Below are 25,056 nucleotides of genomic sequence, written 5' to 3'. Positions count from 1 at the left end.
CGCAATGTACCATCAAATTCAATTTTGGAATTCAAAAGAAAAAAAATTGGACCATTGCACGTATTTGGCTGATTGTAAAGAGAATGATCGTATATTACATAAAACTTCACAATAAAAATGCAGGCAATCACATCGAAAGTTCGCTTTGATATCAGACAAACTTGGCCCAGTTGCTTTCATTTATTTCAAACATCTACAATTTGTTGTTTCTTCATATTCAGCTACGTTGATTTTTTAGAAAGGAAGAAAAGAACAGAACAGAAATGCACTATAACTCTAAATAAGCTCGTAGAAACAACATGGAACATTAAATACCCGTCAAACCAAGTTGCGTTCCCAAAGTGTGTTCACGGCGTTGTAAAATTTCTGTAATCGCTGTAGGATTGCAGTTAAAGATTAAGAATAAATGTGCAATTTTATTTGAATTTTGAACTATGTCAAGGCGTCCTGACATAGACCGATGCGTTCTATGGGGCTCCCGTGGTGTGTAACTGCGTTTCCAGAGTTCTACCACAGGCACCTGAATTTTCATCAATCAGATCAAATTCTACCCCTACTATATTTATATATAGTAGGGGTAGAATTTTTCCATATATGACTTATTAAGCGATTGATTGATAAAAATTCAGGTGCCTGTGGTTCTACTTGCGATTGACTGCGCTTTCGCTGAGTATCGGCCAAGAGCTCATGATGTGCTAAGATTCTGCGCGCTGAATGCCTGCACAAGACGTTCTTTACTGATTGGTATTTAAATTTAAAATTTGTACAATTATATGCAAAACAAACAAAAACTTTCAATTTTATAACAAGTAAAAAAAGTGGTTTTGTTTGTTTGAATGAAATAAGATACGTTGTATTTGAAACTTACCTAATTTCTAAATAATTTCTGAGACGACAAAAGTTCTGTACAGGTCTACAAAAAATAACCGTTATTAATTGCTAGAAAACATAGTAGCGCCGTGATCAAGTTTGCCATTGTACAACAGCCATTGCACAATTGTTCGTGGTCTGGCTGACAACGCACTAGAACACGGTGTAGAAGTAAATGAATGCAGAAGAAACGTCAAGAGAGCGAAATGATCTAGAAACGGCTCTTTGGGGGTCGCTGTGTAAACTCAGCAAAATGAAAAACAACACGTCAAACTTAAAAAAAAACAGTTCAAGGTCAAGAAAAATCAAAGGAAAGTGAAGTTCAAGCACAGACCTATGAAAACCAACACGTGTTTTCTACCGACACTTCATATATGGACCTTTCACACAGTTTTCACAGACCTGCTTATTTACCATTGAAATATAAATTTTTACACTAATTTTTTCAGTCACAAATTCATTGTCATCAATAATTTCGTACAATAAATCATCAGTTGCCAGAAACGGTACAGACATAGTAGCATCAACATTCAAGTCAACGACACAGTTCCAAATCTAAGACCGGTGTTATATAGTGCCTTTTCCTCTAGCCAGCCCCGCCTCCCCCCCCCCCCCCCCCGGGGAAAATGGCGATATAGCAGCCCCCCCCCCCGGAAAAATGGCAATATAGCAGCTCTTCCCCCACGGAAAGCTGACTACCCCTACAGAAAACCTACTGTATTGTAGAGTTTTTCCTGTTTTACATTTCGGTCACCTATTAATTCGGATTTCGTAATACTTTTTAACTTTTTTCCCGATTTTTGTTTTTTAATCGACCCTTTTCTGCAGTTTAGACATTGACGTTAGGACATGGGCATTTTTATCGAAGACGTCACATTTGATCGTCAAAATACGCGGGTTTGGATATTGGAAAACTAGAATAAAGCTGGATAAAGTTTTCCACATGAAAATATAAACGAGTTATCTATCAAAAATATGATCAAAACAATAGTACATGGCAAAATCTGTATCACACTCAAATCAACTCTCAACCAATATTGGAGTCTCGGGTTCATTATGTCATGCATTAATTTCGATGTATTAAGGTCCTCTCAGGGAAATAACTGACCAACCATCACTTAATTTTGCAAAGGCTATTTATTTTATTTTAATACCATTAGATTTGAAGATTTGAAAGAGAATTATATATACATGTATCTACTTCTAAATATCACACAGCTAGGAGACTTGATTTGATTTGATGAGAAACTGAAATTGAGTGGCCTTTATAAAGTTATAAATTTCAAATTTTATCATTCAAATGTAAAGTTTTTTTTAAAAAGTGAAATTCTTAAATGACCCACGACTATCTAAAATCCCTACGAAACATCTACTACAAAAGATTTTTATAAGAGAAATCTCAAGTTTTAAAAGCAGTGAAAACACACTTAAGATAAGAGGGTCTGGCACTCGGAAAGGAAATGCAGAAAAAATGTGATTTGTACCACTTCTTTCGTTTGAGATGAAATTCAAAGTAATGTTTTACAAACGTTTTGTTTTTAAATTCTATTGAACCAAAGTAAAACGTAAAAGAAAATTGCAATTCGTCAATTTAAAGATAAATTATAGAAAAAAAGACATTAGTTATCGCGGATTTTAAAGCGTAAACTACCCCAAAACAGGTTATACTCAGGGAAAAAAAACCCCTGAAACAATGCAGATAAATCGAAGAAATTTTGAGTATTTTTCCCGACTATTAACAACCTCGTTTAATTCAAGGTAAATTCAAACGAAACAAGAATTAACAAAAATGACGATTCGTTTAATAATTGACATAGTTTATGTGTAGCTGGTTTTTAATCTTACCCTGTCATTGTTTATTAGTGGCTGGTTGTGAGACTTACCATGACATAGTTTATGTGTAGCTGGTTGTGGGACTTACCCTGCTATAGTTAATGTGTAGCTGCATGGTTTTGAGACTTACCCTGATATAGTTTCTGTGTAGCTGGTTGTAAGATTTACCCTGATATAGTCTATCTGGAGCTGGTTGTGAGACTTACCCTGACATAGTTTTTTGTGTTGATTGGTGTGAGACTTACCCTGACATAGTTTTTTGTGTTGATTGGTGTGAGACTTACCCTGACATAGTTTTTTGTGTTGATTGGTGTGATACTTACCCTGACATAGTTTATGTGTAGCTGGTGGCAAGACTTACCCTGACATAGTTTATGTGAAGCTGGTTGTGAGTCTTTCCATGACATAGTTTATGTGTAGCAAAATGTTAGATTTACCCTGCCATATAGTTTATGTGTAGCTGGTTGTGAGAATGACCTTGACATAGTCTTTTTGTGATCGGCTTCGGCCGATCACTACTGTGTCCATATGAGGCATCCGGCAAATGCTTCCACGTGCGCACACATTCCGCTTGCATAAGTAGTTCTTATAAAAACTTGAAGTTTGGATTAGTATTTATATAACATTTTACTCAGTTTTATTTCAATCCATTTACCTTAAGAGCTGCAAACATACATAAAATACAGTTCGACCTGTTAATTCAAGAATGCACATTTTGTCTCACGCGTAAGAATTTCGATAGAAAGATTCATTTAGAAATGCAGCTGACCTCGATGAACTGACCTCAATCATAAGAAGATGCTCCAAGAACTGACCTCGATCTATTGATGTTGCATAATAGTAGCTAGGAAGATGGCTTGATTTATAAACATGGTTACGTTAAAATGCGACCTCAACAGCAAGCTATGATGGCATTCAATGTTTTTCAGTCGCATTAAATTAATTTTTAATTTTTAAATAAACACATAGTTTATGTGTAGCAAAATGTTAGATTTACCCTGCCATAGTTTATGTGTAGCTGGTTGTGAGAATGACCTTGACATAGTCTTTTTGTGATCGGCTTCGGCCGATCACCACTGTGTCCATATGAGGCATCCCGCAAATGCTTCCACGTGCGCACACATTCCGGTTGCATAAGTAGTTCTTATAAAAACTTGAAGTTTGGATTAGTATTTATATAACATTTTACTCAGTTTTATTTCAATCCATTTACCTTAAGAGCTGCAAACATACATAAAATACAGTTCGACCTGTTAATTCAAGAATGCACATTTTGTCTCACGCGTAAGAATTTCGATAGAAAGATTCATTTAGAAATGCAGCTGACCTCGATGAACTGACCTCAATCATAAGAAGATGCTCCAAGAACTGACCTCGATCTATTGATGTTGCATAATAGTAGCTAGGAAGATGGCTTGATTTATAAACATGGTTACGTTAAAATGCGACCTCAACAGCAAGCTATGATGGCATTCAATGTTTTTCAGTCGCATTAAATTAATTTTTAATACAACTCTTTCTTTGTATACGTGTTAATGCTCTTTGAAGATCCCTACTCAGTATTCTGAAGAAGAAGAAGATATATATACATTAACATTTTAATAATTACGTTAAAAATATAAAACTAGACAATTAAGGAGTTTACGCGTGTGCTTTCCCCAAATTTATTTCAAAATTAAATTTGTTGACGGTTTATAATGATGAAATAATGGTGTTAATATTCAAAATATTCTATATTCTGTTAAAATACAGTACTTTTTTATTTATTTTACATCAAACTGATCTTGTTGATCGCTTCTAGCTATCAATATATCATTATTGCCGATCATTCCTTTAAAAGGAAAACTTGTTTAATATCTGTCTTTTCCTTTTAAGCCTAAGCAGCCTTGAGCACAAGATTGAGTGATGCAGAGAATGGGAAGCTGGTGTCTGTCCTTGACCTTCCCGGGAATGTCCTTATTATTCCACAGGCGACCTTGGGCGGGAACCTAAAGGGCAAGGTCATGCAGTACCATAGAAACATCAACAAGGAAGAGGGAGAAAGTCTGTACTGTCCTTTCGTTGACCCTTGTAGAAACACAGTTCAAGGCCAAGAGAAATGGTCATGATTTTGGTAAAATAATTTTTTCCAATTTTAATATGTACAATGCTTCACTAAGGCATTTTAAATAGGAAACCAAAAGGTTTAGTGTCATTCGTTGAGTTATAAGTGAGTTACAAAGTTTACAATGCTTAGCTATGTAAACAAAGCTTTAATTTACATTTTGAATGTTGAAGTAAAAATTCCAGTCATAGACCTAAAATGAATGTGTTAAACGTTAGGAATTGTTTATTTATACTTGAAATGATTATGAAGCTAGATAAATCAAATTGAAAAGACTTTTTACTGGAATATTGAACCTATGTAAACAAAAACAGGGCCCAAGCCTAATTTACATGACAAAGAATTGTGAGCCCTGTATTTGCTTATAAAACTACGACTGACTCTCAAATTCCATTTGATAAATAGAAATGCAATCCTTAAGTATTGTAAATAATAAAAACAAAAAATAGATTTTGACCAAAATCGTGACCATGCCCCTTTAAAGCAGGGACCTATGGAAACCGTCAAGTGTATTCCAACGACACCAATTGGCCTTCACATATCTAGCTGCAGATATACTATATATTCTATCACATATCTAGATCTTATAGAGTTCTGAAACTATGTTACCAGACTTGCCATTTACTATTAACTCAGAAATCTTTTACCAAATGATTCACACTGATCTCTTTATTCACAAATGCATTGTCATCCATGATGGCATATAATCCTATTAAAGAAAAAAGATCAATGTTTATTGTTTATTAAAACTTGCAGTTCCTGACAATAAAAACATCAGCTGCCACAAACAGTACTGACATAGTAGCATCTACATTCAAGTCCAAGACACAGGTCCACATTTTAGACCGGTACACACTGAGCGGGTAGTGACACCACCGTGGTATAACAACCACTGAACTACAGCGGTGCTACTTCAGGCGTACACATCACTATGTACCCTCAGTACATACAACAAAGACAGTCACATAATCAGATTACATGTATATAGGATGATATTGAGTTCTGGTATCCAGGGTTTGCATGAGTTGGGTGATTGGCGTTTCCCTTCATTAGCGGTCTCCATGATTTCTCTGTCACATCGTGGTTATACAGTGTTCATTTCACAGGCTTAGAGTCAAACTCCTGCTGACTAAAACATACCAAACAAACTGTTTGCATAGGCCATAGGTTTCACGTTCGGATGTGGCTAAAACAAAATGAAAAAAAAATAAGTAGAGATTTATTGGTCGGTCTTGGGTTGTAATAAATTTTTTTTTTTTTCAAATTTAAAAACAAGAGGCCCATGGGCCACATCGCTCACTTAAGAAACACTATGTATAATAAATCAGCTTAACGGAGTCATAATACAAACTCTCTGAATAATGTAGTAAATTCAGGTAGAACCTGTATTGGTAAAAATCTTTTTCCCCCCGAATAATCTTATGTTTATTATCATTAGTCCCTTTTCTAACAGGATGATGTTATAGTAATATCACATTTTTAGCATTGCAGTTCTCGAAAAGATCCTAAACAATTGTCTATGAATGGCATATAAACCAACATCAAACTCTGACCCCTTGTGAGGCCTAAGAATTGTCCAGGGGCCAAAATCTAAATAATATTAAAGAATCACCTGGCTGATTAGTTTCTGAGAAGAAATTTTTTATGAATTTACTCTATATTTTCTTATGTAAAATTTGACCCCCCATTGTGGCCCCACCTTACCTTCGAGGGTCATGACTTTCACAACTTTGAATCTACACTACCTGTGGATGCTTCCACAAAAGATTTTTGTAAATTTCGTAAAAATTTTCAATAATTCCTTGAAAAAGGGCGAGGTCCTTAATTTTCACAACTTGCCTAAGGGTGCTTTGAGCCAAGTTTGGTTGTAATTGGCCAAGTAGTTCATGAGAAGATGTTAAAAATCTGAACAGTTTACAGACAGATGGAGACAAACAAAATGTGATCAGAAAAGCTTACTCGAGTTTTCAGCTTAGGTTAGCTAAAAATTACTGCACAAACTACAAGTTCTATTACTTAAATCTTAAATTTTACATAAAATTTCCTGTCATGTACTTGTACATGGTACAAATACACTGCCTTATGTTTGAACATATTTGAATGCCCTTCACCCTGGGATACTTTGTTTCAAGTCAGGAGAGTGGTAAAATGGGTTGAATTTGACACTATTCAATCAGGAGTGTCATCTTCCTTTGACAGCTGTTTTAATATCTTTGCTATGACCTGTACTCAATGCCCTCAAACCCAGTGGTGTACCTACCACAGAATCCAATGATGTAAACTTTGGCGTCAAATCATCTCCAGTAATTGTCAGAACCCTATAGTGTACCTACCACAGAATCAAATGATGTAAACTTTGGCGTCAAATCATCTCCAGTAATTGTCAGAACCCTATAGTGTACCTACCACAGAATCAAATGATGTAAACTTTGGCGTCAAATCATCTCCAGTAATTGTCAGAAAGGCTCCTTGGTTTCCCATTGTATCACTGCCCAATGAAAACACAGTCATTAATTAAAAGAATCAGACTGGGGCCATTACATTGAATAATGCTTTACAACCAAAGTCAGTGTCAATATCATAATCATAATAATTGTATGTTAGCATCGTGTCGTGTATAGTGTTCCCAATTATGCAAAAATTGAATAAGATAAACAAATGCAAAACTAGATAGTTATATTTTTTTCAAATCTGACTCTAATAGATGAATTTAATAGTTAAAGTTAATAATTAAAAGCAAACTTCCTCACATACTTTAATGAATATAGATGAGTCTAGACAACTCACCAGTAGTTAGGGGCGGAAAAGACCGTTATACACTTCCCGTCATGCATGACCTCGTAGCCCTCCGGTTTCACCTCGTGACTTCGTATTATGTACTCCAGGTTGTTTCGTTGTAAGAATTTACTGGTGATGTCCGGTCCAAACATGGTCCCTACTCCTCTCTTACTCTCCGCTCGACCAGGCATGGGTTGAGGGTCCGACCACAACAGCTCACACATAAGACCTTAAAAACACGGAACACAGGTCTGTATTGAAATACAACTAGTGGAAACTTGATTAATATTTCATAATGTCTCATGAAAGCAATTTTACACATATTAATGTAAAAAATATTGGTTGTGAGTTCCTTGCATTCATTATTACTGTACAATGAACACATAAAGGTGAACATTTTGATAAAGATCTCTTGCATTATTAGCCTTTAGTGCAATAATAACCTGATTCAGGCGGTTGTCGGTTTCTGTCAATTTTCCTGAGATCATCCAAAGTCACATTGTCATCTTTAAATAAACCACCATGCATGACCTACAAAAGATGAATCATAGTCTTGATTTAATCTGTAAGCATGGAGATCATACCAGGCCATCAATAGCTCTGACCTTGTCATTGGTTTATACACCTGATTGTACACATTTCACATACACATACATATACCTTCATTAAGTTAGTATGGGACACCCTTAGATACCCAGTTTAATTTGGATGAAAGTACATCAATCTTTGAAATAAATTTAAGCAATTAATCATTGTTTTGAAATATTGAAATTGTACAAAATTTGACAATGGAAGGAAGTTTTAAATTTGTCTGTAGAGGTAAAAATTGTAAAAGTTTCATTGGGTTTGAAACTCGTGACTTGCAGATCAGTAGCTGGTGCTATATTTAAAGATATTAAGTTCATTAACAAGGGAAAAATATAAATTATATTCTTTGTCGTCAACAACTTGTGTGTTTTCTATCCTCTACACACTTGTCAGCAATAAAAAACACTCATTAAACTAATTTAATAAAGATTATATATCATCCCATGCCATGGGAGACCCTATATATGACTCATAATAACCCCCTCCCCCCCCCCCCCCCCCAAGTGGAAGAGATGCCTGACTCACTAGTATTTTGTTGTTGATACAGTGAGCTAGTGGTAACCAGTTGAAGATCTCTGTAAACAGGTCCGCCATTTGTGACGTGTATCTACACACATTAAGGAAGGAATATTTGAAACATTTGGGATTTTTCGGTTCAATATTTATGTTACAGAGAACTAAAATTGTTAAAGAGGAATAACTCAGTGACTCTACAAAAGCCACGATGGCATCATGTAAGATGCAGCAAATATGAATTAAAGTTCATGTATTTCAAGTTATCTCTGAAGAGATCACATCATATCAAAATACAGAGGAGCCTATTCTATTAAAAAGTATTAGATTTTATAACCAACTTTAATATTCCTACCTATAACAAGAGTATGAAAGTTTAAATATATCCTACCAATTAAATATATCCTACCAATTAAATACATCCCACCCATCAAATAAATCCTACCAATTAAATATATCCTATCAATTAAATATATCATACCAATGTTTTAAGCAAATGAAAAGTCAAAGGTAGTAACTCAATGTAATGTGGGTTGATATTGAATGAAGCTAAGGATACTTTGATTTGACTTCTCCTTCAAAGCCATACATCTGATTCATCGTGACACTCTCGTGGTTACCTGTAAATACACAGTATCAATTCATACATGTTAGTAAATGCCTGAATCTTGTACGTTGGAAATACATGTTGTTGTTTTTTACTTTTGGATATCAAACTCTTGCTTGTGCGTTTTTTATCTGCTCTTAATTTCCAAACATTTCAATTTAGAGCAGAAAAGCCATCTGAAGTGGAGAAAACTCATTACATGCCCGTAAGCATTTCTTTATCTATGATTACCTCTTGCCATGAAGAAATGATTGGGATACAGAAGTTTAAAACAGAACAGGACGACGACGCACTCCACTGAGAACGATCCTCGGTCCACAAAGTCTCCGTTAAATAACTCACAAAGGTCAAGGTCACTGATTCACTCATTGGAACGCCATGACGTTATATACAGAGGCATTTATGATGTCTGGTGTTTTATCATCGCACAGAATTACATGCTCGTTTCAAAATATACTTATCTTTAACACTCTAATAGTAATACATGTATATAATATGAAAATGAACAAATTGATTCAAGAAAACTGAATATCAAAGGATACATAAGGGTTAGATTCTGAGGGTAAACCATTTAACTCAAATATATTTAACAGGTCGTAGAACTGGCCATGGATATCTCCACACACCGTGAACTTCTCTCCCTGTAAAACCAGAAAATATTTCAATCACAATTCCTTCTTATACATTCCTCATACACTAACTCCAATCCTTATACATTCCTCATACACTAACTCCAATCCTTATACATTCCTCAAACACTAACTCCAATCCTTATATATTCCTCATACACTAACTCCAATCCTTATACATTCCTCAAACACTAACTCCAATCCTTATACATTCCGCATACACTAACTCCAATCCTTATACATTCCTCATACACTAACTCCAATCCTTATACATTCCTCATACACTAACTCCAATCCTTATACATTCCTCATACACTAACTCCAATCCTCATACATTCCTCATACACTAACTCCAATCCTTATACATTCCTCATACACTAACTCCAATCCTCATACATTCCTCATACACTAACTCCAATCCTTATACATTCCTCATACACTAACTCCAATCCTTATATTTATATGTAAATATCTAAAATATCCGAATTAAAATGCAAACTACTAGTACTAGTGATAAAACAAACGTAAATGACAAGGATAACAGTTTTTGGAAATTGTCAAATTTATCAGAATTATTGGCAAGAATAAAATGTTCATCAAAGTTATAGTTTATACCAAATAATGATTATTAAATCATATGAACGTTTTTATAAAAAGATTATTCAATGAATATAAAAACATTTTACAATATCTAGAAATTTAGCAGTCAGCTTCAACTGCCATCATCATCATGGCAAATTGGCCTTGATATTCTAAATTGCTGGTTATGCAAATTGCGCCACAGTAAAATTTAGAATGATATAGAACCCTCTTGACACTCACCTTTGGCACTGTAATGTCCACTAGACTAGGCTGTTTTATAAAGAAGTTCTTTATTTCAACCAGGATCTGTATAAAAAAGAATGAACCAAATCACATTTAGTTCACTCTGGTAGTTTTGAATCCACAAATGGCTTATTTAAAAGTAATAAACAGGATATTCATAGGTTTTTTATGCAGGTAGGGAAGAGGTATATATATATTATTCTTACCTGATAGGCATATTTTCTGTGGAGTTTCTTCTGCTCCTTGAAGGTTTTCATGAGATCTGTCACAAACTTCAGAGTGACTCCTCCGTCTTCAAATCGTGGGCCTTGGTAGTCGTCTTCAATACCTGGACAGAGTTTAGGTATTAAATTAACACTCATAACATAGAGGGCAACTTTTGAAAAATTATATGTTTAAATATTCCAAATAAAATGATGAAAAATACCCAACTCAAATTATAATTTTTATTATTAATATGAGCATAACTGGTATATTGTGTCTTTGAAAATCTAGCTGGTTGCAAATCTGTTTTTATCTAATTTTTGCTTTATATTATTATCTACAGTAGTTTTTACATTACTTAAAAAAAAAAATTATCTACCTATCAAACCCAAAGTTTAAATACTGAGCCAGGAGAGGGCAAACAAACAATTTTTTTAAAGGTGTCATCAAACAAAACATGACATGGAGCCACACGAAACCCCTAAGAACCACGCTTACTCATGGAGGCCAGGTCAATGCTGTCCGCCACCGACTTGTGGTTCTCCTCCACTGCGATCGCTTTCTGGAAAGCCTGCATTTGGACGATCTTCTTACACTCGTTGAACTTGGCCCGGGCATCCTTGTCATTTGGTCGCACTTTTACAACCTGACATTAAAAACATGAGGTTTTATTCTTTTCAGTAGTCAAAGCCACTTAGTTTAAATTATGATCTAACATGTGAATGTAAATAATGTTCTTACTGATTCAAAATCTTTGAGTGCCACTTTGAACTTTCCAAGAGCCATGTTTGCTGATGCTCTCCGGTAGTAAGCCTGTAAAACAATACAGAATTCTCATCAAACAATTTAATGTGTATACTCCTTAACATTTATATCTGGTATTAAAAATAACAAGATTTCTATAACACTCTTATTACTAGGAATTTTAATTTTTAAATGGTATGCTTGGATTTATTTACTACATTTGCACAAACACCACCAAAACATTGCTATCCAACTGGAAAAGTCATTTCACACCTCAAACATCTATGTATTGCCCTTAGGCTGAATAACTGCACGTCATTTAATTACATATCACGTATGGAGTTTTGGCTACAACTATTGCATTTTACAATGTGTAAAACAAAGCTTTTACCTATTTAACAAGTAACAGTAGTTTTCGCATTATTTGTTAATGCATGATTACCATGCTTAGTTTTTTGCAAAGTTTTAACAAAGAGTATTTTTTTTTTAAAAACAATCTGATTTAAATTTCTTCATTCTTACCGAGACCAGTGTTTAGAGGTTCGTGGTATGAAACGCCTTTTCCAGTCGGAGAGCAATGTTTGGACACTGCTTATGCAGATAGAAGTAAATAAAGGCAAACATGTTATAAATGGTTTTGTAGATATATTATCCTACAAGAGAATGGTAATAAACACTTGTCTGCTGCTTTTCCAATGAAAGCAAAACTGATTGCAGTTCAAGAAAAGGGGTATCGGTACTCTACATATTCCAAGTCAAATTCGGAGTTAGATACCTTGTATTGTTATTATACTCTGGGGTAAACTTTTTCGCAGGAACAAGTGCCTGTGTATATTAAAATAATTGAGAAACTAGCCCGAACAAGTCTTAGTTAAATGCATGACTATGTAGTAGTGTTGTTGACATGACTATGTAGTAGTGTTGTTGACATGACTATGTAGTAGTGTTGTTGACATGACTATGTAGTAGTGTTGTTGACATGACTATGTAGTAGTGTTGTTGACATGACTATGCAGTAGTGTTGTTGACATGACTATGTAGTAGTGTTGTTGACATGACTATGTAGTAGTGTTGTTGCGATAGTCACCGACTATCAAAAAATCATCGCTTAGGCAGCAGGTCGGCAACAATCGATACTAAGTTTTTATCATCAATAGTCGCTTAAAGTCAGTCACGTGACAGATAACCTTTTATTGCATAGCGTTATCCATAAAACGACTAAAGAATTATTATACAGTGACCAACCTATGGGGCGACTTGCTTTGTGATCAGTAACTTCGCCGGAATTTCCTCCAAAAGACAAGTTGAAGTCGCCCTGTATGCTGAGCAGTTATGGGAATTTGTGAGATTTTCATAATCAATAATCGCTTTCCCGCAACTAATTATCGATTAAAATCGGAAATTTTTATATTTTATAGTGTAGTGCTAAATATATGTAAATAAACAAGTTACAATGAACAGACTCATTACTAGGCTTTCGTAATTTGATTTACTTAGTATTTCTAGCGATAAAAAAACTATATTCAAAAGATTTTCCTTTGTAGGCAGTCCAACATTAATTTTCTTGAAACCAAAATGCGTCCAAATTCTAGAATGTGCTATATTTCCCAAGTAAGAATATCGAGCTCGTCTGACATGTCAGCCATTTTCAGACCGCGCGCCTTTTTCAGGGTTTATATAGCCTAGCTCGCGTCTAGAATATTCTGTTTATGATATGTGCTCGTTGAAAGGGAAAAATACCTCAACGGATTAATCGTAATGAAACCTTTTATAATTGAGCGCTTAGAATGCGATAACAATCGATCGATTTTCAATTATAATCGATGATTGGAACATCACTAATGCTGAGTTTACGATAAATTTAACAAACTAACAAATTAACAAGTTTTAACAAATTTTATAAGTTGTTTTATTTTTATTAACTTGCTTCTAATCCAATTTGAATTAAAATTTGGTCCTAGGTTGGTCCCTATGGAATTTGAAAGTACGGTATACATAATCGATTTTATAATCGATTGTGAGCTGCTGATTTAATTTGATTATCGTAGTAAAATTGGTCCGATTTACTATGTAGCTGTAAGACTCAAATTCACAAAGTTTTATCTGGCTATGATTTCTTTTACACAAATTCTGTAAAGCTACATTTTAACCTTACCATGACAAAGTTTCCACCTTCATTTTCCACCATAAACCACTAGATTCTGTTACCTTGACATTACTATTTTTATCTGGTTTAAAAGCTTACCTTGATTAAATTATGTTTATTTGATTTATAGCCTACCTTGATATAGTTTTTGTCCAGCTGAAGGGCTTTAGAGGCATCACTCAATGCATAGCCGAAGCTTTCTGTCTTGATGTGGGCAAAGCTCCGATTACCGTAGTATGCAGCCACATAGGGGTTTTGTTCTATTGCTTGAGAGTAGTAGGTAATGGCCTGGGAGTAATCCCCATCTGAAACATGAACATGGGCAGTTAAACAACTGTAAGAATATATCAATAATTATTATTAAAATTACAAATCTCTTATTAAAAACTAAATAAATAATACGTTAATAAATAGAACTTTCAAATTTTCAAATATCAAATTCAATAAATTACTATATCATTTAAATTTGCTCTACATTTCGTAGCTGCAGAGCACTAGTTCTACCAAAAATAAATAAATTGTTAAAAGCTGCACTTTATGTTTCTCATTCCAAAAATTGTAAGAAGAAAAGCACATATTTGTTTGAGTTGATTGGGAATCCCTGGTGCAAATTTATTCAAATCATAATATATATACATCCTGAACACGAATACTGTGTCAAAATAAATCACAACATCCTTGTCAATCATACATAAAATAGTTGCTGAAAATACATACATCTCAAACCTAACACTTGCAATGGAACACTAGACACATCATTTATGCAGCTCAAGTCAAACTAGTCGATCAAATTAGGTCTATGAACCATAATGATGACTCAGAGAGTATCACAAAAGCTCCCACAACTTCATTGTGGCGTGACAAAAACAAAAAAATCTAATAAGTGAATGCTAGGAAATATATGACACATTGTGCTTGCCCTCAGACCTCATGTAGATCCTCAGTTCATTAATGTTCAGCCAAAAGACTGGGGTGGAATATTTCCCAACATCCTGTTTGGGATATTATGCCCAAAAATGAAAAGGGCTATATTGTGATGTCTCTTGATACAGAGAAAATGAAAAGCTTCAGTGGTTGTATGGGTGAGTCGTTTGTGGATTTCAAGATCTTTTTTTTCACATAGAACATGTCTGAATAAGGGGAAGGAAATGGTCACTTGATTTCAATAACTTTTCAACAGATCAATAGTAATGGCAGATACTTCACTTTTTTTCCTTCATAGCGTGACAACTTAGGATGTACTTCATTGTATCAGTCATTGCTCGATAGAAGTGATCCAGAGTCAACGAGATTATTCTAGATGCCAATTTCAGACATCTGTACAATACACACTTGTTGACAAGCTGTTTTAGTCAGAAATACAGGACAGAAAAGCCTTACTTTTAAAGTATTCATTTGCCTTTTCTTTGAGTTCCTCTGCTTTCTTCTTTACCTCGTCACTAAGACTCTCGGCGGAGTCTCCGTTTCCGATTTGTGCGTTTGCTGTGTCGGTCATGCTGGAGTCAGCCATCTTGCTTCATAGTTACTTAGAGAGCGCACTAAGGGACATAACTCTCTCTCTCTCTCTCTCTCTCTCTCTCTCTCTCTCTCTCTCTCATATTGACGAAAAATAAATAATTCAATTCATTTATTGACAATTACCATGTCGGCATATATTCATGAATATGAGTTACATAAAACAAAACATTAAACATAGCATGCTAAAGTTAAACATTAACTAATAAATCTACAATGGACAAAACATTGGGTGAAAAAAACCAGGCTTGTGTGAAGACTATTATTGGTATTCATAAAATTGTACAAGTGTTCATTGTTGACTTTCCGATCTTTTATACAAATTTCCAAACTTGGGCAATTTGCCCGAAAATTGTCATGAAAAACAAGCATACTTTATATTCTCAATTTCTCCCTGCATTGCTACATTCTGCTGCATTGGCATTTTTCGAGTTTTTAGAAGCTAGCGTAATGTGATTTTTTTTTAAGATCAAATTTCCTTTCAATTTACTTTTTGAATGGTTGCATGTCTTTTTCATTATGGAAAATTTGCATGTGTCGGGTGGGGAAAATTCCTTTGTCTGAATGAGAAATTTCCCCGAGTTTGGATGGAGAATTTCACCGAGTCTGCATGAGGAATTTCCTTGAATCTGGGTGAGTATTTCCCCGAGTCTGGATGGAGAATTTGCCTGTGTCTGAATTTGGAACATTGTGTCCTTGTCTGAAGTGGGATGCGGATTTTGCCTGTGTCTGGATCGGGGTTTGCCTGTGTCTGGATCGGGGTTTGCCTGTAACTGGATAGGGAATATTTCCAGCCTCGGTCTGGATCGGATTTTGCCTGTGTCTGGATCGGGGTTTGCCTGTAACTGGATATGGAATATTTCCAGCCTGTGCTGTATGGACAGCTTTCCTGTCTCAATGTGGGGAATTTGCTTGTCTTTGCCCGAGTCTTGATGGGAAGCATGCCAGTGTCTGTCTGGGTGGGTGGGGGGGGGGGGGTGTTCCAGTGTCTGAATGGGAAGTTTGCGTGTGTCTGAAGCCGCGGATCCAGATTTTTTTTTCGCCTAGAGACTCAAGAGTGTTTAGGGCAAAATCCTCGAGGGCCCTTACATTCTTAACTTATGAGATTATAGAACGAAAACGAAACCGCGAAAGGCCTCAGTATTTGTGTTCTCGTTAAAATCTGTTTAAATAATATATATCATTATTTTGAAGAAATATTTAGAAAACAAAGATTGCGATTACTGAATCAATTTTTAGTAACAAGTTTGTGTTGCCTAATTTAACAACATGTTTATGTGTCTGAATTGGAAAGATGGGAAGTTTGTCTAGTGCATGTATAGATGGGGAATTACAGCGAATTACAGAATACCGGTAGAGTTTTCAATAGCTTGTTGGATTGCTCAATAGGGTTTTCAATTTGGTCAGCAAGGTATCACATCAGGTTTAAATCTAGGTCCTGTGGTTACTCAAGTGTAGATTGTTATTTTGCACTCAACCCATTCATTTTACACAAAGAAAACCTCTAGAACCCCTTCTATTGTTAGCTATTCTATTCATAGACTTTTAAAAAGAATGTTCACCTGGACAGCACTGGACTCTATAGAGCATCAATTCTGCTTGGAGTAATTTGAATTTTGTTTTTCAAAAAATGTAATTCAAAAGGCAGTTCTGAAGAAACAAACAAAAGAGAAAAGCATAACTTTAAAAGGGAGATATTTTTCCCTGCAAAAAAAAATCATTAAACATTTTGGTTCCCTGATTCCTGGTGCATCTTACAGCACTAATAAGTTTTTTTGTGCTGACTGCTTAATTAGTTCAGACTTTTATAGCAGTAATGTAGGATAACAGAGAGAAACAAAAAGGCCCAAAACGTGCAAATGTTAACCAGATTAACTCACTCTATTGCTGTCATACCTGAGTAATCACATGACCTAGATTTAAGGAAGGAGTCTTTTCTGGTTTTCGACTTGTCAAACGTAAATTTGATTAAATGTTCATTAAATCAAGATGAAAGGAGATTAAAATAGTATATTTTTCTTTCTTTTTTACTATCATACAACTTGGCATAGAAAAATGTAATCAATGTTTAGAATGGAACAAGGACTATATTTTTGGCGTAGGAAAATATCACATGTTGCGCAATTCAGAATTGCTGCAGATTATATATATAATGAGTCTGTTTTAGCATTTTAAAAACAATAACAATAATGTTGGATTTTTTTTTACTAATGTGAACTAATAATATGATACTTGGGTTTCAGAATATGTTTTTAAAATATGATTTGCCTATCAAATAACATTTTTATAAGCTTTTTAAAGCGCCCATTCTATACATTGATTTTTGTGAAAAAATCACTAAAATCAGTTTTCCTCTCTTATGAAATGGTCAATATATTAGCTTTTCTGTCAATTTATATCTTTATATAAAGTCTTCATAATACATAAAAATCAGAAATATTTTATTATTGGAAGCATAAAAAATAATCAAAATTTCTTCAAAATTTAAGAAAATTAGAGGAAATGCGGGCTAAGCAATATCAATTTTAGTATAAATATTTATTCCAATTTTGTAGTATAAGCTGATAGACACTCTCATGGTCTATGATTTCATTGAAGATTTGAATCTTCAAATCTTAAACAAATGTCTACAGAACTATAAAGAGCTACACGTATTTTTATCATTCTTTACGTTGAGGAAAAAGATAGTGACCTTGACCTGACCTTTATCCGAAAACAAAAAGGTCAAATTTAATTAAACTGATAGAATCATTAAGTAATATGATCCGTTTGACTGTGTCAAAATTTCATGCATTTCTGATTATAAGAAGTATGTTTGATAATGAAAAGACTCCTTCCTTAAACCTAATGTGATACCTTGCTGACCAAATTGAATACCCTATTGATCAATCTAGCAAGCTATTGAAAACTCTACCGGTATTCTGTAATTCGCTGTAATCTCCTGCTTCAGTTTTTTCCTTTGGACATCCTTTTAACGCAACATTACTTAAAAACAAACGTTTGTTTCTTACCTTTACAAGGTCTAAATCCAACTAAATATCAATTTATTGATTTGAAAGTTTACGTTCAGTCCACTACCGTATAAGTCTATTGTCAAGTCAATCATAAAAATCCTGTCTGAAATGGTGTTTTTTTAACAATATTTTAATAAATATTCAACCAATTGATTTGAAATGCTTTTACTATACTTAAGAGGTGTACAACATTTGATAAACATCAGTGTTTTCTTTGAATCTTGCCCATAAGCTGAGGAAGACACACACACACACAGCAGAGATGATATATCCCCTTCGCAGCAAGTTGCACAAGGGGATAATTAATACCTGAAATGCCAAATGAGTCAGAATTGAATTGATCTTGATGTTGCTCAGTCCACTGACAGACTGGTGGACAGTCAACTGGATAGTCAGTATAAAGATAAAAGTAACATGAGGGAGTGGCCAATAGTGTATGAACATGTTGAATAAATTCCAAATTGTATTCAAAATCTAAAAGATTATTAATAAAAGTGAGGTACAGCACTCATGATAATGACTCAAAAGCTAGGACAACTCGGAACAATTATATTGACTAATTGGAGATAATTAGCTGAGCAGATTGATCCTTGCTAATTACTTGTCAACTGGCAAGAGCAAGCTCTAAAATACATGTTACACAGAATGGCACATCATGACATATCTCTGTTCTTTCAGAATAAGGAAATGATTTACAGAAAGATTCCATTAATAGCTTTAGTGACCATTTCAGATATCTGACTGAAATTAAAGCCAGCTGCCTATACTTTGATGCTCTTATTTTTATGCAATAGAAAGGCAAGAAAAAGGTGAAAATAATGTGAAATAATCAAATATTCCAGGAGGCTCTGAGTAAACAAGTTTGAAACACAGTCTATATTCATCATACACAAAATCAGATCATGAAATTGGTCTCCAAAAACTAAACTGATTCCACGGAAATTCCCAGGGTCTCCTTCTTTTGATAACCACTTAAATCCAGGAAATGTTTGCTATATAAGGCTGCCATTCATAGCTAGGACACTTCAATGAACATTTTAATTAAGTTTTAGGAGATGATACTTATATTCTATGCTTATTTTCTGTGCAATTAAATGACAAGAAAAGATAAAAACACCTATTACTTTTTCAAAATTCCATACCTGCTTCCCTGTATTGCTACACATGTAGCCATCACAGAACTTTTATCAGAGTCACATTTAGTTTACAACTGTTCAAAAAAAAGAAGTGAGAATTTAAAATCCCAAGTAAGTCTTTTTTACTTTTTGGGGGATATTATTTTATTGCGTTTAATTAGAAATCTACAGTATACACCTGCATGAGCTACTGTTGACTTACTAATACAATGTATTAGTAAGTCAACAGTAGCTTTATATACATAAAAGCATTCTCAAGTGGCAATTATAACAATGGATTGGACACATTACACATCAGCCTTGATTTGGGGATCTCATAGTTTCAGTAAGATATAGGATTTACATGACAAAACAAAGAACTGTTTAGAAAAGGATGTTGAACAGCATGTCTTGCAATTATCTAAAGTCTTTTTGCAATGAAATCATTTACAGCATACATTCCTGTATGTTTTAGGCAGAGAGCTGAGAGAAGAACTGGACCGACTGATTCACGAAATGACAAAGACCATCAAGGACTCTAAGAAAGCCAACATGGACAAGATTCACACCGCCCACCACACGGTCAAGCGGCGTCACTCCCAGCTCAACAGCCTGATCAAACAGGCCAAGGCTGAGATCAACAGAAACAACATCCATAACGTGCTCAGTCTGTACAACAACATCAACGACGCCATCGACGGCTACAACACAAACAGCCAGGACACCCAAATTGACTTCCAGTACTACAAATTCATAGCTGGCGAACTCCGTAAGGAAAACTTGGAGGAAATGTTTGGGAAACTGGAAGCAGAGGTGAAAAAATCAAACCAGGAAAATCCTTATGAGTATGTAGAACCAGCTAGAACGTGTAGCCTAAAGCAGGACCATGCAGATACAGAAATCCTGTGTCAGTTCAAAGCGTGCGAAAAAGGCATTGCAAGCATATGTCCATTCAAGGAAGATCGGGCGTTTTTGCGAGATAATACAGGAAAAGATATAAAACTCATCAAAGAGTCAGGAAAAGTTTTACGATCCCTCACAACAAACACCAAAAAGAGCGACGTCGCAATCACGTCAGAAGGTGTGGTACTCATCTCTTGTCCGGAGTTATTCTGTGTTAAAACGTTCTCCTCTGACGGAACAATCCGCAAGCTTATTCTGACTGAGGATTTACATCCATACGGAATAGGTGTTCATTTTGACACAGACTCCATCGTTGTGGCATTGGTCGATTCCTGGGATTACAATGTAAATTCAGACAGCAAACGATTTCTCAGGAAATATTCCAAGGAAGGGGAGACAATTCAGACCATTGAAAGCATAAACAAAACATTGACAAACGGCAACAAACCCCTGATTGTGTCCCCTTATAAAGTTCGACTCAGTCAATACACTGAGGACATCGGTGTGGTGAACTGGACAGGACCAAACCAAGGAAATGTTCTCGTGTTTGGTACTTACGGCACCCTGAAATATACCTACCCTCACAAAACCGATGTAACCTTTGAACCTCATGACATCACATTTGACTCACAGAATCAGTCGGTTGTAGCTGACGCAGTCAGTCAACTCTTGCATTTACTCAGCGCTGAGGGAGACCTCTTGCGAACTATTTATCAGTGTGACAACACCCCTTGGTCCCTGGGGTACTTTGGGCGGGGCAAACTATGGGTGGGCCAGAGTGATGGGACAGTGAGTGCCATTAGATACAAGTTCAGTAAAGACAAAAGATAGCAGGAGTCAGTAAGGAATTCAACGGATCCAATATTTTCACCTTCAATGAGAATATTTTAAAAGAATCAATAAATGAAGGTTATACTTAAATGTTTATTAATTTAGTTTTTTGATTTTTTTGGCTGGGGGGATGTTTTAAATTTAAGAAGGTTAGTCTTTAACTATTTTCCTGATTTTGCTGATCACAAACAAAGAACATTTATGTTGCCAATATTTCAAAAGAAATTAATAAATAACTGTTGTATTTATGTGTATGAATTTTGTTTTTTGGTTTTTTTTTGGGGGGGGGGGTTGTGTTTTAGCAAGTTAGTCTTGATATATGTTGAGACAAAGGCAAACTTTTACTTTCAAACATTCTTAATGTACATTTACTATGGAATATTAATATCTTATAATTTAATAATAGTTTGTTGAACAGCATTAAACACCAAAGTATTTCAGGTCACTAAGAACAAAGATTTAAATATTGTTGTCTGACAACAAAGTGGGATGTTTGTGACCATTTTAGATGACCTATTTATTTTTAGACAATCTATTTATCTCCTTGAGATAAGGAGGTCTGAAAAAAAACACAAGAAAATTTTTAAAGTTATTAATAATATTTCAAAGCTAAAACATTTGAATTTCCTCATATTTGAATTTCCTCTTTACTGAACAAAAGTTTGGCCAAATATATCATATTTAGAATTTTTGGCATTTTAAGGTAGATCTAATGGTTAATTTGTTGACATTTTAAGGTGGATCTGATGGGTAATCTGTTGACATTTAAGGTAGATCTGATAGGTAATCTGTTGACATTTTAAGGTAGATCTGATGGGTAATCTGTTGACATTTTAAGGTGGATCTGACGAGTAATTTGTTGACATTTTAAGGTAGATCTGATGGGTAATTTGTTGACATTTTAAGGTAGATCTAATGGGTAATCTGTTGACAATTAAGCCTCCTTAAAGTTTAAATGAAAAATCAGATAATACACATTCAATTTTCATCATGTACCGGTAGTCAGTATTTTAATGTACTAAAAATAAGTGATATTTCTTATATTGAAAAAATAATCAATAACTTACATCAATGTTAAATCTCATAAAGAATTAGAACTTAGTATGTAACAATCAATGATATAAACTTGCGGGACTATAAACACTCTTAGCATTTGAATTCATGTTTTGGTATAAGACATCGACATTTAGGTTTTATTCCTTAGTTTGGGCCTGTTTAACAGGTATAAATCAGAAGTTAGCAGGAAGGTAAGTTGAGTATATATAAACAAAAAGATAAACTAACACGTTAAGTCATCACCCTAGTTTTCACCTCAGGGACATGAAAACCATTGCATATAGCCTGACAAGGCGCCTATTCTTCCTTATTGCGTACTTATCATCTCTCATCTACTTTATAGATTCTTTAGAATTGACAATTGATTAGCAACTAAAATAAAATGTTGTGCAAAATATAGACAAACTGCAACAAAAGACAAGTGTTTGAAAATTTCTTAAAAGTTAAAAATATCATGTATGACCTACTTTCTTGCAATTCGGGCGCTGGAGAGCCACCATCGACCTATTTCCTGATCAAGGTCAAGGTTGGTCAATCTCTGGACCAGGGTAAACAAAGTGCGGCGGAGGGCTAGGAGGGGCTCCTGGGTCCTGAACGAGCACTATGAGGCAAGAAAAGAAGGAAATGTAATAGACGTCTTGAACATATTTTACTGTATATAAGTTACAGTAGGTTTGAACAGAAGTTCTAAGAACTTTCTAGTTGTCTAAATGACTTACAAGGTACAACTAATATCACTTTTTCCATCACCATAAAGAAGAAATGCAATTCAAATTTTGGATTTTATTATGCTATTTGATAAGAAAAAATAATAATAGGCCCATTGGCCACGTTGCTCACCTTAGCAACATAGTCTGAGTCTAACCCTACTCTGACATAAGTCAATGTAATATCAACAATACTGTATAATAATGCACAAAAAGGTTTTTTTCATACTTTATTTTTAAAATAAGATAGCAAATGACATAACTTTACCTCTTCACTACCCTGAAATGCTCCACAAATGCACACATGAGAATCAAAACACCATATTTGACAAAGACAGTTTATAAGTAACTACTCAGTAAATTCAAGCACAATTGAATGTTCAAGAAAAAGGCTGCCAATTTTTGTAGGAGTCAAGGTAGACAACTAGCATACCATAAACAAACAAGCAACTAGTGGTGTCACTTACATGGGAGTGCTATGGAAGCCCATGCCTGACACACATGGTGGCAAAACACACAGGCTGCACAGCTTTTACACTCTGTCTCTGGCTCGCTACCTGGTTAATCACTTTCACATCAACCAGCATTCCAGCTCAAAAAGTTTCGAACAATTTTCTAAAGCAGTTTCTTCAACTGCAAATTTAAAATAAATAAGGAATAGGGTGTATTCTTTGACTCCTTGATTACTTTCTCACCATAGACCATCCAGATTTCCCGGCAGATAGAACAATGGCTATCCTTACCATGTTATTTAATAAGCTCAATGTTCCCATTACCAAAAACAAAACAATGGGTCCCATGACACCTTGGAATTATCCTGGAGTCACACGATATACTGAGAATAAGAGAAATGTTTAGACTTTCAGTGCTTAAAGGATGTACCTGATGTGAGATATTACAACTTCTAGGCTATCTTAACCTTGCTTCACATGAACCAATACCTGGAAGATCTTTCAAATCTCACCTGTTGCGCCTTGCATCATTAATCTGTTGTACATCTTAATGTTGAATGTTATGAAAATATACAGAAGTGTTTCCTTAGAACAGTGGAATGAAGTTTCCTTCTCTTGCGACACTGAAGCTGCCAAGAGCATACAACTATATACCGACAAATGGCCCGAAGATTTGCCAAAGGAAGAAGATAAAGAAATGGTAAGAGGTATGAGAATTATACCCTATTGTGATTGCTTCACTTCTATGCAGTCACCTTTGGACCACGAGCACATTTGTTTTATTGTAACTATGACACCACGGTGATAATCATTCACAGAGGACGCTCTAAAGCAATTTCCATCAAAAAGTTAAGGAGACAATTTACCTTGTGCTCTGTAAAATTCAATTTCTGCATCCTTTCAAAACATCTTCCTGGAAAGACTAATCTTATAGCTGACGTTTGTCTCGTTTTCAGATGCCAAATTCAATTGATTGGCTCCCAACGCAGACAGCCAATCTCAAGCCTTGCCCTTCCATGAAGAAAGTCCTTTGGAAACTTCAGTAAGATAGGTGCACCAATGTCAAGCTCAGTTTCATCCTCAACTCAAACTATGTACTATTAAAAGTAAGATTCACACAAATGAAGAATTATCCTTAAGTTACCACCAATTATACCCTCATGCACTGTGCTGCTTACTGCTACAATTCATTGAATTTGTCTTACCAAACCATTAAGGATTTGTTACCATCACTTATTACAAGGAATTCCAACCCTTCTGCCTTGGAGAAGAAATAACTTAGACTGCAAATCCTGCTAAATGGAAACAAATGGCAAAGAAGTCTCACTAGACTAGTCTAAATCTATTTCCACCAATATCTTATTCGATATGGAATTATCACTGCAACAAGGAATTTTTACACATAATTCCGATATACTGATGTCTACCGTGGCCTTGTTTGGATTCCTTAAGATGCGCTGAGTTCACCTGTAAATCATCATTTGATCCCGAATGCAACTTGTGTTTCAGTGATCTCGCTATGTACGATAACCATGTAGTCCTCAGTCCTCACCTTGAAACAATCAAAAAACGGATCCACTTTGTAGAGGAATAGGTATCAAATTATTCTGTACCAAAATACA

The 25,056-nt window shown here is 35.0% G+C and overlaps 2 protein-coding genes and 1 long non-coding RNA gene across 6 annotated transcripts; 1 reads left to right on the top strand and 2 right to left on the bottom strand.

Moving 5' to 3' along the window:
* Positions 1-5,533: 5,533 nt before the first annotated feature.
* Positions 5,534-15,380, bottom strand: LOC105319049 (serine/threonine-protein phosphatase 5). 2 transcript variants are annotated; one of them, XR_010714720.1, is made up of 14 exons: positions 15,222-15,380; positions 13,977-14,146; positions 11,693-11,764; positions 11,450-11,597; positions 10,954-11,075; positions 10,745-10,810; positions 9,836-9,934; positions 9,525-9,630; positions 9,246-9,306; positions 8,699-8,780; positions 8,029-8,116; positions 7,595-7,814; positions 7,141-7,295; positions 5,534-5,993 (listed from the first exon to the last, which is right to left on the bottom strand). XR_010714720.1 is itself a non-coding variant. In XM_066087810.1 (14 exons), exons 1-14 carry the CDS (start codon positions 15,349-15,351, stop codon positions 5,937-5,939), a joined length of 1,503 nt encoding a protein of 500 aa, XP_065943882.1. In that variant the 5' UTR covers positions 15,352-15,380; the 3' UTR covers positions 5,534-5,936. The 2 variants fall into 2 exon arrangements, 1 of the variants encoding a protein (XP_065943882.1); XM_066087810.1 differs by having other exon boundaries at positions 7,214-7,295.
* LOC105319050 (uncharacterized) lies at positions 14,766-21,448 on the top strand. 3 transcript variants are annotated; one of them, XM_066087811.1, is made up of 2 exons: positions 14,766-14,923; positions 19,961-21,448. In XM_066087811.1, exons 1-2 carry the CDS (start codon positions 14,848-14,850, stop codon positions 21,217-21,219), a joined length of 1,335 nt encoding a protein of 444 aa, XP_065943883.1. In that variant the 5' UTR covers positions 14,766-14,847; the 3' UTR covers positions 21,220-21,448. The 3 variants fall into 3 exon arrangements, with proteins under 3 accessions (XP_065943883.1, XP_034326512.2, XP_065943885.1); XM_034470621.2 differs by lacking the exon at positions 14,766-14,923 and adding an exon at positions 15,668-15,989 and having other exon boundaries at positions 19,961-21,447; XM_066087813.1 differs by lacking the exon at positions 14,766-14,923 and adding an exon at positions 18,673-19,617.
* LOC117689444 (uncharacterized) lies at positions 18,301-23,938 on the bottom strand. The gene is made up of 4 exons (XR_010714721.1): positions 23,251-23,938; positions 22,743-22,876; positions 19,513-19,580; positions 18,301-18,679 (listed from the first exon to the last, which is right to left on the bottom strand). It is a non-coding gene; the product is annotated as an uncharacterized lncRNA (long non-coding RNA).
* Between the last annotated feature and the right edge of the window lie 1,118 nt (positions 23,939-25,056).

This window comes from Magallana gigas, chromosome 6 (assembly GCF_963853765.1).
Source record: "Magallana gigas chromosome 6, xbMagGiga1.1, whole genome shotgun sequence".
NCBI lineage: Eukaryota > Metazoa > Mollusca > Bivalvia > Ostreida > Ostreidae > Magallana > Magallana gigas.
Note: the sequence above shows the minus strand (reverse complement) of the source record. Positions and strands in the feature narration are given on the sequence as shown.

What these genes read in the sequence shown, in the direction of transcription:
- LOC105319050 (XM_066087811.1), top strand. Translation starts at nt 14,848, where the DNA reads ATGCCCAAAAATGAAAAGGGCTATATTGTGATGTCTCTTGATACAGAG. An exon ending in AAGCTTCAGTGGTTGTATGG is followed by an intron (nt 14,924 to 19,960) that starts GTGAGTCGTTTG and finishes TGTATGTTTTAG; the next exon opens with GCAGAGAGCTGAGAGAAGAA.
- LOC105319049 (XM_066087810.1), bottom strand. Translation starts at nt 15,351, where the DNA reads ATGGCTGACTCCAGCATGACCGACACAGCAAACGCACAAATCGGAAAC. An exon ending in TGGACATTACAGTGCCAAAG is followed by an intron (nt 9,935 to 10,744) that starts GTGAGTGTCAAG and finishes CTGGTTTTACAG; the next exon opens with GGAGAGAAGTTCACGGTGTG. An exon ending in TCATTTCTTCATGGCAAGAG is followed by an intron (nt 9,307 to 9,524) that starts GTAATCATAGAT and finishes GTGTATTTACAG; the next exon opens with GTAACCACGAGAGTGTCACG.